Source organism: Peromyscus californicus, unplaced genomic scaffold (assembly GCF_007827085.1).
Source record: "Peromyscus californicus insignis strain IS unplaced genomic scaffold, ASM782708v3 Scaffold_6__1_contigs__length_162567912, whole genome shotgun sequence".
NCBI classification, from domain to species: Eukaryota; Metazoa; Chordata; class Mammalia; order Rodentia; family Cricetidae; genus Peromyscus; species Peromyscus californicus.
The window spans coordinates 87,051,257-87,064,338 of NW_026294584.1; the positions used below are offsets into that span (position 1 = coordinate 87,051,257).

At 49.9% G+C, this 13,082-nt stretch overlaps 1 protein-coding gene across 2 annotated transcripts in view; it reads left to right on the forward strand.

Moving 5' to 3' along the window:
* Reep1 (receptor accessory protein 1) overlaps nucleotides 1–13,082 on the forward strand; it is a 107,418-nt gene that overhangs the window by 84,770 nt on the left and 9,566 nt on the right. Inside the window, exons 6-7 of one of the 2 annotated variants that reach the window (XM_052720397.1) lie at nucleotides 6,253–6,430; nucleotides 11,277–11,312. In XM_052720397.1, the coding sequence (XP_052576357.1) occupies nucleotides 6,253–6,430; nucleotides 11,277–11,312 (214 nt within the window). The remainder of the gene's footprint in view (nucleotides 1–6,252; nucleotides 6,431–11,276; nucleotides 11,313–13,082) is intronic. The other variant, XM_052720396.1, reaches the window with a different exon arrangement.

A 13,082-nucleotide genomic window follows, 5' to 3' on the forward strand; every position in this document is an offset into this window, starting at 1 on the left:
CCCTCCATTTAGAGTGTTTACGGCTTATTTAACACACTGCTAGACTGAAGTTTTTAAAAACACTTGTGCACACAATTAAGAGGACTGCAGAAGCACTGTAAACAGGCTAAGGCCTGACTAACCCCGCTGCTCACCGTCAGAGTCTGCCGAAGCCCGCAGCTCAGCCATCCATCGATGCCTATGCTATCCCTTTCTCTGATTCTTACAAAGGACTAGTGATATGGCTCCGACTGTTATTTCTGGAATCTTCATCTCTGCTGCCAATACCTGTTATGCCCTCCACTTCCTGTAGGGTCCGAGGAAATGCTGAAGGAAGACCTCAGACTCAAATAGTATGCAAGAACAAAGAGCGTTTATTATATGATCATGCATGTGGGGTCCTTCACCTGTACAGAGTGGGGACAACCCCGAGAGGGACATGCAGGCTCCTTTAGAGTACAGTTAAGCGGAGTTTCAGGGTCAGCTACATAAGTGGTTAAGCAGGCAGTGGTTATATTAATGTCTTTCTAATTGGCTGAGGACTGGTTAAGCAGGCAGCAGTTATATTAATATATTTCTAATTAGCTGAGGTCTAGTCTTATCATTTTCGGACACATCTGCACAAGCTTGGACGTGACTCAGAAGGGGCTGCTGGGTTTGTCCTTGAGACACTGTGCGGCTGACTTAGACCCTCTGTGTTTGTTCTCCCTCGACCCTGACTGTAAGGGCCTTGTAGATAAGTGGCTCTTTGTTGGCAAAGACACCTGTCTGTCCTTCTCAGAGAACTGAGGCCTGAATGTAGTTGTGAAAGTGGGAGAGTTTAACCCCTTTGTTCCTTGATGGTCCAGAGAAGATCAGTGAAATTCTAGTTAACCAGGACCCATATTTCTTCACTTAACCAAACACTCAGAACCTTCCATTGTCCAGTCTTGCCACAGGTGATAACTAAGTATACATATCTGTAGGTAGAGATAGTGATATCAGAAGCAATATTACGGACCACTGTAACTTCAGAAGTGGAAGACTTTGTTTATGAACTGATGAAAACTACTTATGAAAAAAGCTAGGAGTGGATGGAAGTTGTCACTATTACAACCAGGCTCTGGACAACGGCTCTGCGACGCTCCTATCACCAGCTCCAAGATCTAAACCACCCTTGAAGGCAGAGAGAAAGGAGCAGGGCAGGACTTTCTCCTTCTACATATCAGGAAGAGAAAATGTCTCCCCAACCACAAACCCCTCAGCAGATTTCTCCTCACAACGTATTGGACAAGACTGCAGTATAATGCAGCCATAGCTGCAAGGGAGGCAGGGAAGTTTAAGTTTTGTTTTTTATAGTCATTTCAAGAATGAAGACTGGGAAATGGCTCGGTCAGGAAAGCGCTTGCAGTGCGAGCATGAGCACCTGAGTCCCCAGAACCCAGTAAAAACGTCAAGTGTGGCGGCACATGCCTGTGATCCCTGTGCTGGGGGGGGGGGGGGGGCGGGTGCACACTAAAAGATCCCCAGGGTAGCCTTGCCTAACTTGGTGAACTCCAGGTCAAGGAGAGATCCTGACTCAAAGGAAGTAGACAACAGCATTCCTGAGGAGGTCCTCTGACCTCCATGTATACAAATACACATATGCCCCAATACACCTGCATGCAATACATACACATACATATTCAAAAGAAAAAGAATAGCCAGATATGGTGGTGCATCCCTTTAATACCAGCACTTGGGAAGCAGACACAAATAGACCTTTATGAGTTCCAGGTCAGACTGGTCTACATAGTAAGTTCCAGGCCAGCCAGGGTTACAGAGTGAGACCCTGTCTCAAATAAGAGAGAGAAAAAATAAAAGGAAAAGAATGAGGTTTGGAAAGACATTTGCATGGTTGGTTCTCAGTGACTCCTACTGTGGCCATAGACATTTGGAATACATTTTATTAAACAGCCCCAAACACTGTAGGGCAGTCAGGTGGGGTGGTACATGCCTTTAATCCCAGCACTCAGGAGGCAGAGGTAGATGGAACTCAGTAAGTTGGAGGCCAGCCTGGTCTACATAGTGAATTTCAGGACAGCCAGGGCTGTAGAGAGACCCTGTCTCAAAAAAAAAGAAAAGAAAAAAAAGAAACAAACAAACAAACCACTGTAGGGCTTCTCAGAGCTTTTTATTATCATAGTATTCATTGAGTTAGGGACAATATGATATTACACTTTTTCTTTTCTTCTTTTTTTTTTTGAGATAAAGTCTCAGTATGTAGCTCTGGAACTCACTATGTAGACAAGGCTGGCCTCCAACTCACAGAGATCCACCTGCCTCTGCCTCCCGAGGCTGGGATTAAAGGCATGCGCCACTATGCCCTGATGATATTATGTTTTTCAAACATAGAGAATCCAAAATTATTTTCCCAAAGTAGGGAACACAGTGTGGCAGACAGAAGCTCTTCCAGAAGATGACAGCTCCTGAATAAAAGATGGAGCTAAGGTGTGCCTCATGGACGGTGATTAAGAATGAGGTTGAGTAGAGACTGAGCAGGCCTGAGAGGTTTTCAAGAGAAGCATGATGCTTTCAGACGTCTCCAGCTGTTCTGGTTTGTTTTCAGGACTCTTGTCTCCATGCTTCTGTGGTTCCCTTCAGCACAGGGCTAGCTTGGTCCTGAGCCATGCTTTTCTCTTGCCTAACCCTTTCCACTCACAGTCTCCCTGATGCTGGTGATACTGGAGCTGGGCTGGCTCGGCTTCCCTGAGTGAAACTGAGCCCTTTGCCAAATGGACGCGTACTGTGTAGACTGCTGTTTTCCCTCAGGTCTGTTGCAGAGCGTTTACAAGATGCAGAAGATGTTGATGGACCTGACCAGTGTTTTGGGCTTGGGGGTCATGAGACCCCACGTGATCCTTTTGGCCATAGGTTGTCTTTTCTTTCATTGATTTCAGTAGCAACTTCGATGTGGCCAGCAGCAGGCAACAGCAGCAGCCATCATCTTCACTGGCATAAAAAAATAAAATCAAAACATTGTTTTTAAAGATTTATTTTATTTTTAATTGTGTGTGTGTGTGTATCTGTTGGGGGTGGGGTGGGGGGTTGTACACATTTGTGTGGGTGCATTAGATGTCAAAGGTGTTGGATCCTCCCAGAACTGGATTTACAGGCAGTTGTGAGCCTCTTGATGTGGGTGCTGGGAACTGAACTCAGCTCCTGTGGAAGAGCAGCAAGCTCTCTTAACCACTGAGCCATCTCTCCAGGTCCTTAGTTGGCCCTCTTACACACTTAACTCTGGCTTGTTCTACACAGTGGGTATCTTGAGGATGTAATACTTTGTTTTTAAAGATTAGTGGTTCTAACTGTATGTATTTGGATACTTAAACCATTTTCTGTTTGTGGTTTGTGTTTGTTGTTGTTGGTTGCTGGGGGAATAAGTTTCATGTTGTAGCCCAGGTTGGCCTGGAACTATGCTGCCGAGACCAGCCTCAAACGTGATAATTTTCCTGCCTGAGGCTCCCAAATGCCAGGATTACAGGTGTGAGGCAGCAGGCCCTGCGTGTCTTTGTTGTTAGTTTCCTTGAGACATGGTTTCTGTGTCTTTGGTAGGTTGAGACTTTACCTATTTCATTTCCCGGTACATCATCAAACCTTGTGCTAGCCCCTTTTGCCTGCCCCCTCCCCAGTTTTCGTTGCAGTGTGCTAGCCCCTTTTGCCTGCCCCCTCCCCAGCTTTCGTTGCAGTAGTTGTATGTGGTGTTGTTGGTTTTACTATTATAATTTTGTATTTCTCGAGATTATATCTTTTCCTTTCCTTCCTGTCCTCCTTCAACCTCTCCCATGTACCCCAGCCACTCTTGTAAATTAATGGCCTCTTCTTCTTCAGTCGTTATTACATATGTCTGTGTGCACACACGTTCCTAAACACATAGACGCAGCCTCTCTGGCGTTATTTTGTGTCTCGCCTTCCTTTGTTCCTTGTCACGTTAGACCTTCCATTTTAGCAAGGGGCTGTGCTCTGCCCACCCGTTTAGATCAGTGGTTTGTGACTGAACGACGTGGAAAGGCTCACTCAAACCCTCCTCCAGCTGCAGAAAGCCTCTGTCTGGTGCTTTGCTCATTTTCTGCTCTGGCCGCCCTCGTCCCCTCTGCACTGATTCCCTGATGCTGTTGTGTCTACTGTACCTTGTTATTCACAAGTCCTCTGGACCTCTAGGCACCACTCTTCCCTTCACTATGAAAACAAGAGGCCATTCCCACCCTGCTGACTCACCCCCCCAGTACTTGAGGGGAGGCTGCAGGGCCACCAGCATTCTGAGCACACCCAAGTTCATGGCCTGGCAGTTGCTTGTTCCAAATCCCAACACTATCTGAGTAACACCAGTCTCCTCTCAGCCTCCCTTCCCTTTCTCAGGCTTGTTTTGTCTTTTAACCCACTCGGTCTGCTCAGTACATCGGAATAGGCCATCTACTGGAACATGGGCAACCTATCAGGGGCCTCATTCCTGTAGAAAACTGGCCGGAGAGATGGCTCAGTGGTTAAGAGTATTTGCTGCTCTTCTGGAGGACCCAAGTTTGGTTCAGTATCCTTGTCCGACAGCCTACAACGGCCTGTAACTCTGGCTCCAGGGGATCTGATACCCTTTTCTGGCTTGGCCAGTGAGTGCACATGAGCGCGCGCACACACACACACACACACACACACACACACACACATGCACGCACGCTTGCAAGCACACATGCGCAAATAGATAATTTTAAATTAATAATCTTTAAAAAGATAACTGACTCCCTGACTCCCACCTGCAGACATCAGTGGCCACTAACTCCTCAGCAAGGGTAGAACTTCCATGAATTTCATCAAAACACATTATATTCATGTATGAAAGCCTCAGATAATAATTGAAAAAATAAAACTATACAAAAATAAATTCTAAACAACAACAACAAAATCTAACTAGCCTCTCTCTTCCTTGAGGCACACCTGCACACCTACAGCTACACCCAGCCCTGTCTTCGCACACCTGCACACCTACGCTACACCCAGCCCTGTCTTTGCATACCTGCACACCTACAGCTACACCCAGCCCTGTCTTCGCACACCTGCACACCTACAGCTACACCCAGCCCTGTCTTCACACACCTGCACACCTACAGCTACACCCAGCCCTGTCTTCGCACACCTGCACACCTACGCTACACCCAGCCCTGTCTTCGCACACCTGCACACCTACGCTACACTCAGCCCTGTCTTCGCACACCTGCACACCTACGCTACACTCAGCCCTGTCTTCACCTTGGCCCTTTCTCTTCACTCAGGACCAGGCCGGGGAGGGACGATTTGCTCTTTCATCCACACAACACATTCACCTTGCTTTCCTAAACAAAGGAATACATTCACACTGAGATTCACTCCACAGCTCCTTCAGTGTATGGAGTGCTTATTCCGACAGCAGAGGTTTTTTTTAAATATCATTTCTTCCTTCCTGATTCATTACTTCTTGGGTATTTTATGAAACTCAAATGTGCCAATAGGAGTAAATGTGCCTTGTAAACCATCTCAGTTTCACAGATTTAAAAAAAAAATGACTGCTGTCATACAGTGAAACATCGTCTGCGCTTTATAGCCTTTAGGAAGGACAGCTGAGTGCATAGACTATTAGGTTTTGAGTTTGTAACCAGATTCTGAGAACTGAGGAGAGCGTGGCCATATATAGACTTTTATTGGGGGGAAGCCAGTGGCCTCCAGCCATCTCGGGAGAGTAGGGACTGCAGTGGCTGGAGATGTCGCTGACGTGGTCGAGTGCCTGCCTGGCATGCATAAAACCCTGAATTTGAGCCCATCAATACATAAACCAGGTGTGGTGCCCATGCCTATAAGCCTTGCATTTGGGATATGGAGGCAAGAGGATTAGGCGTTCAAGATCATCCTAATAGGCATACGCCTACATTGCTAAGCAGCAAGTTCAAGGCCAGCCTCGAACATATGAGAACCCTATCTCAAACAAAAACAGGTTGGAGGGGGCTGTAATCCTAGGTACAGATTTCCCTGGGGTGTCTGAAAGAGGGAAGGGAATATCTCTAAAAGAGAGGGGGGGTGATGGCTGAGCCCTAGAGGTGGCCCTGGAATATACCTGCCATGTCATCAAGTATACCTGGGAACCTCAGGAGAGGCAACACAGGGCTTACTTCTGCCCTGTCTACTCACAGAGCAAAGGTCTCTCGGCCCTTGTCACATCTCCTGTCTGTTCCCATTGCTCATAAGCCTATGGTCAGGCCTCTGACAAGTGTTCTTCTGTGTTGTGTCCAGGGACAGGGTGCCTTGTCGGAGAGACTCCGGAGCTTCAGCATGCAGGACCTCACCACTATCAGGGGTGATGGTGCCCCTGCTCCCTCAGGCCCCCCTCCACCAGGGACTGGGCGGGCCAGCAGCAAACATGGCCAGCCCAAGATGTCCAGGAGTGCTTCGGAGAGTGCCAGCAGCTCAGGTAGGTCTCTCCGCTCCCCCTTCGCACTTTGGGCCTCATTGTCATTAAGAGGCGCAGTGCTGGATCACACACAAGGTGTCCCTTGCCCCATGGGCCTGTCACCAACAGAGATATTTGTTAGATTATACCAGGCCAGATGAGGAGCCTAGCCACTCAGGAAGCGGGCCTGGGGACTGGGCCTTGGGCAGGGTAGGTTACTAGAACTAGAGAGTTCTTCCTTCTTCATCATCGTTATCATCGGAGGGATCAGAGTGTTGGGTGCTTGTGCCTGGGCCGAATCGGGAGCAGGAAATGTAGTCTGGGCCGTGGGAGCACTTTCTACTCTCTCTGGCCCCACACTCAGGCCTCATGACCCCCTGAGCGTCTTCTCCCACTCCTCAGAGCTGGTGACTCCTCCCATAGGCATGCTCTCCCTCTCCCGTGTCCCCACTTCATCGTTGACTACCTACACACTACGCATGCCCACAGCCTACACCTACCAAGGACCACACTAGGCCTGTGGTCCAGTTCCCGGGGAGGCCAAGTCCACCCAGTATCAGAAAATCTACCTCTTCTGTTTAACACCGTGGTTAAGTACTTGGCATGAGACTGCCCAGATGGGGCTCGACTAGGAACCTTGTTTAACGTGTGGAGTCTTGGGCCTGTCTCCAGAGATCTCAGTAGGTCTCAGTGAGACCCAGCTGTGTAGATTGGGGTGTGAATCCAGTATCTAATCTATCCGTGTGGACTTGGAGCTTCTGGATGTCAGTGTTTGGGCTGGCTATCAGTTTCCAAGATGGATCCGTAGATGATGATGACTCCAGGAGCAGAGCCGAGTTGCTGACAGAAAATGGTGGACAGCAGAGAGCATAGAGGACAATGATGGGTCACCGCCTTCTCCTGATGGCAGAGAGTGAGGGGGGGAGGGCTGCTGGGACACCGCCTTCTCCTGATGGCAAAGTGGGGGGGGGTTGCTGGGCCACCACCTTTCCCCCTCCTTGTTACAGAGGAATTAGGACTTAGGTTGTTTTGGAATATGGTGTTATGTACCCAATGTCTGTCCTGCCCTTAAACATGCAAACCAGGACCTCGAGGGCCCCTGGACCCTTACTGTGTGCTATAAGAAGCAGCATGAAAGGCCCCCGGGCTCTGAGCCCCAGATGCTGACAGACCCCACCTGATTCTGAGGGTTAGCACATGATGTAGACATGATAACACACTTGGGCCTGACCACTCAATACCATCAGCATTCCTTAGTGTTCATCAGCTTCCTCCCCTTTCAGGTCCATGCCCTCTGCACTGCTCGTAGGTTTGAAGATCATAGCTTTTTGATGGGAGGTGTTTTCACTCCAGAAGCAGGGTAGGACCGGGGAGGAGAAGGCTAGGGTATGAGGATTCAATTGAAATAAACCAGGTAAGAGTACTCAGGACCATGCCTGGTGCCAGGAGATAGTTTGTAGCTATTGTTATAAATCTTATTAATTCTTTATTTCACCCAAGGAAGTTCTTTACAATGCTGAGAATATTCAGAAGACAAATGGGCTTCTCTGTGAGGCAGTGTGAGCCCTGACATTGGAATGGCCCACCCACACCAAAGTTGAAAGGTCAGGTAGGGCATCCTGCTTTGGCAGGGAAGTGGGCCCAGGTAGCCCTGTATCCCTTCCCCTCTAAGAGTCCATTTTGTTATTTTAAAGGAAAACCAAGTAGAGGCAGCAGCACAGAGAGGCATGCACTCTGCCCAGGCCACACAAAACAGGAATCTAGACCTCCTCCCCAGACCATCTCTTGATAAGTTTTTCAGGTCAAGGCTCAGAATGAAATGAGAGGAGGTTGGCTGGGTCTCAGAGATGATGTGGATGTCTCCAAGGCCTGAAACACCTTCTAGCCCAGCAACAGGTAGAAGAAGGTCTGGAATGGTTTGTTTTGGTGTTGGCAGAGGGGGTGCGATCCTTTGCTATCCTGAGACCCCCCCTTCAGAGAATGGAGGTGCTGGCCCATGGTAAGGAGGTCAGGGACTATAGCACTCTCCCAAGCAGTTGCCGCAGAAAGAAAGACAGATGTGATGCAGATCCGCTTCTGGATATGTAGTAGAAGTCCCCACGCCCGTGTTGGAGCTGGGGCTGTCATCCACAAGGTGAGACAGGGTCCCTGGGAAGAAGTCTGGCAGAAGAGGCAGTGGAAGGGAGCATGGGTTTGTTTTGGTTCACAGTTTGAGGGCGCAGGCCATCATGGCCACAAAGGCATGGTAGCAGGAATGTGAGGCTGCGGTACGTTGGGTCAGAAGTCAAGAAACAGAAAGAGAGCTGGAAGTGGGGTCTGGCTATCAAAACCTAAGGCCCACCCCTTGTGACTCCCTTCCTTCTGCAGGGTCCCACCTCCTAAAGGTTCCACAGCCTTCCAAAACAGCATCATCTGCTGGGGCCAAGTGCACAAGTCTAGGAGTCCACCCTGGTTCGGTGACACAGAGCCTGTAGGATGTAGAAAGTGCCACGCAGGGAAGCTGACACCACGGGGCAATCGCCACACGTGTTCCTGCTCACTCCCTGAGCCCACTTCCTCCCCTGAGTTCTGTGTGCTGCCAGCCTTCTAGAACTTTCTCAGTCACAGCAGAGGGTTTGACCTTGGCAGGAAGCAGACCCCAGTCCCTCTAGATTTCTCTTGAGGAAAAGGCTCCACCTGTCTTTTGTTGTGAGGAGAGATAGAGAAGAAAAAAAGGATCATTTTCAGACTCCAAACAGATGACAGGAGCTGAAGACAGCTTAGAAGAGGGAGCAGGGAAGGGCATGGTTCAGGCTGTGTCTACAGCAACTGGAAGTCCCAGTTCAGTGGACCCTGGTGGATCTTGAAAGCAGGATACCCCATGGAAATGCACAGTGGATTCTTATGTAATCATTTATGTAAAGTAAACATAGCCAGGTGTGATGAAACATACCTTAATCCCAGCACTCAGAAGGCAGAGGCAGGAGAATCTCTGTGAGTTCAAGATCAGTATCATTTACAAAGTGAGTTCCAGGCCAGGGCTACATGGTGAGACCTGTGTAAAAAAAAAAAATAAATAGGCTGGACAGTGGTGATGCAAGACTTTTATCCCTAGCACTCAGGAGGCAGAGGCAGGTGGATTTCTGTGAGTTTGAGGCCAGCCTAGACTACAGAGGGAGTTCCAGGACAGCAGGGCTACACAGAGAAACCCTGCCTCAAAAAGAAAAAAAAAAGGTAGATTGGTAGATAGGTAGATAGGTAGGTGGGTAGATAGGTAGGTAGGTGGGTAGGTAGGTAGATAGGTAGATAGGTAGGTGGGTAGATAGGTAGGAGGGGGTAGGTAGGTAGGTGGGTAGGTGGGTAGGTAGGTAGATAGGTAGGTGGGTAGGTAGGTAGATAGGTAGGTGGGTAGATAGGTAGGTAGGTTGGGTAGGTAGGTAGATAGATTAGGTAGGTAGGTAGGTAGGTAGGTAGGTAGGTAGGTAGGTAGCTAGATAGCAGGGGCTGGAGAGATGGCTCAATTGGTAAAATGCTTACTTAACAGTATGAGAACCTGAGTTCGGATCCCCAGAGTCCCTAGAAAAGCCTGGCACAATAGCATGAGCTGTAATGCCAGCACTGGAGGGGTGACAAGAGGACCCAAGACTTTGTCTAGCCAGCCAGTGAACTCCAGGGCCAGTAGGAGATCCTGCTCAAAAGACAAAGTGGAGAGCAAGAGAAGAGACCACATCAACCTGTCACCGTTACACTCAGAAGCAGGGGCAGACTCACCCTCACACACATGCACACATGTATGCACACACAAAAATATACATAGTATACAAAATAATACAGTTTGCAAGAGCACCATTAAGCAAAAAGATGCACGTAGACATTGACAGTCATGCTTCTTGAGGAAGGAGAATGGGTGAGGTACCGGATAGAAGCAATGGAGTGGGTCCAGGACAGACACAGTGAAGGTGGTTGGCTGAGAACCGGGGGCGAGAACATTTACTCTCCGCATCTCGAGGAAAGGGGAAAAAAGGAACAGTAAGACACAGAAACCGTACTGCTGTGATACTCTGCCTGCAAGAGCCCTGCAGACAGACCCTGCTCTGCCTCCCTCTCCAACCGACCTCTATTGGCCTGCCAAATGCCTCTCACACAACGGCCCCTACATGTGGCAGGAGGAGAGCTCCGGGTCTGAGCTTGGTAGATGGAGAAGCAGAGTTCTTTCCAGCCACCTTCAGCACCCAGGGCAAGGCTGGGCCACACATCAGAGCTGACCCACCTGCCTGGAGTTTGAAGGGTTAGGGCAGGCAGAGACTGATTGCCCTTCCCACAGAGTGAACTGAGAGGGAGGGACCACACATTGGAATGACTGGCATTAGCCACCAGGAAGGGTATACCAGGAGTTGAGAGAATGAAGAGAACCTGCCACAGATTCTGAGTCACTGGGCCAGCATGGATTTAGTGAGCACCTACTATATGCCAAGATCCGCATGGTCTGGAGGCCAAGGAATGCAGTGCCCAAAGCGGTAGCTAGTTAGGCCTCTTGCCAAATGCTCAGACACTGGTTCCCTGGGGTTGAGAGATCAGTCTGAGGAGGTTTCCTGGAGGGCTCTGAATCAAAAGATCTAGAAGGAGAGGTTTGGAGGAAGGGGTGGTTATTCCCAGGGAAAACTTTCTCAGCTCCCACTGCCTTAGAGCCACAGGAAGCAGGGCCTGACCCTAGAGGAAGTTGAATCAGAGATGATCCCTTCCCACACTGCAGTGTCTGTGGACTCCGCCCTCTTGCTGGGATTCCCACTCGGGATTGGCACACTTCCTGGGTCTTCCCAGTTTGCTGGGGCCTGGTTCCTGTTGGGTGGAGGTAATCCCTGACAGCGCCCCCACCCGATTCCCACAGTGTGTACCTGCTGCTCCAGCTGCAGGACCCGGAAAGGTGAGTAGCAGCCAGCCTGCCCGCAGCCTGCTGGATTCGGCTTGCTTCAGGGGGGGCACTAACCAGGTGCTGGCCCCTTGGGGCTCCCTTTCAGCTGCACGGGCCAAATGGGGGACAAAGCCCTCACGGCAAGCGACACACTGGCCTTCATTTCTGTGGCCAAACCTCCCAGGAAGCTGCAATCAGGATGCTGGCTGGGCTCCGTCACCTGCAGGCTTGACTGAGCCCTGGCAGATCCACTCCAAGATGGCTCCAGGGGCCACTGCCTGCAGTTCCTTACCAGCCAGGCCTCTCTCAGGCTGTTGGAGAGTCCCCACACATGGCAAGTGGCTTGGCCCAGAGCCAATGGTTCTAGATAGAGAGGTCAAGCGGGGAGCCATGGTAACCTTTCATGACCTTGCCTTTGAGGTCAAGCTAGCATCTGCTCCTGGGTTGTTCTGTTTGATGGCCGTGAGTCACCAAACCTAGGTTCCCTGAGAGAAGTATCCAGCCTCTTAGAAGGAATGTCAGAGACGCATGTGTGAATCGTTAAGCCAATTTGTAGTCCTACACATCCCTGTGCAGTGCGTCCTGAGGACTCGGAGACTGCCCACGCTCCTTTGAAGGGAGGAAGCCCTGCTAAGGGAGCTCTGGCTTGCCACTCACTGGCTGTGCAGCTTTGTGTGAGTCAGCTAACTGCTCTCAGCCTGTTTCTTCGTCATAAAACAGAGATGGGGGTCCGTGCCTTCCTCCCTGCACTGTTACGAAAATGGCTGTTAAAAGGCTTTTTGAAGGGTGACTGCTATTCATTATATTTATTTGTCTGTGGGGACGTATATGGACATGTGCGTGCCATGGCTTGTGTGTGAGGTCAGAGAACAACTCCGGAGAGTCGGTTTTTCTCTCCCCGCAATGTGAGTTTGGGGGATCAAATTCAGACCATCGGGCTGGGCAGCAGGCTCCTTGACTTGCTGAGCCATCGCTCTGGTCCATGACTACTATTTTTACAGGCTGGACTAGCCAGACAAACCCCCACTTCTAGACAGACACTCCTGATGTTGCCGTTGGCTGGTGTGTGTGAGTGACAGCTGGTGGAGCTGTGGTTCTCTGGGGCCAGCCATACTGCTCTCTTAGAAGGTGTCCCTCCATTTTGCCTGACTTAACTAGATGCATTAGGGACTAGGGAGGTTCCTGGGTTTTGAAAGCCATAAGTCCCAGACAAGTGACAGACGGGAACATTGAGCAGGGACACCGTAGGAGAGCAGTATTCAACCAGTCTTTACCAGCCCATGTCCAACTGGGCCCCCCCAGTCCATCTAGGAAGCTGGGGACTCCCATTGCTAGACGTGGGCACATAAGTCTGGTAGACTTCCTAGTTCTTAGGAAACAGCACTTCAGTGTCCCCATAAGGTCATGGTCATTTCTGTCCCCTATTCTGCATGTTGAATTGTAAATTCCATGAGCCAGGATAGTACCGCCTGGGACCAGGTTGGTTAATATTCCAGCCTTTCTGCTCCCTTCTTCTTCCTGGCTCTAGGACACCTTCACCTATGGAACACCAGGGTTTTATAGTCAAAGTCCGCAAAGCAGACCGTTAAATCAGCTGATGGTAGGCACTTGTGAATTCTGTAGGCCACTGCGACAGGTGTCTGAGTGGATGGGGTTTTGGGAGAGTGGAACAGCCAGTAGCAAATAGCTGGATGCATCGGGATGGCTCTGCTTGGAGTCATGGCCAGGACTGGTCCCAGCCCTGTCTGTTACAGGCCCTACTTTCTTAGGGTCCTGCTGACA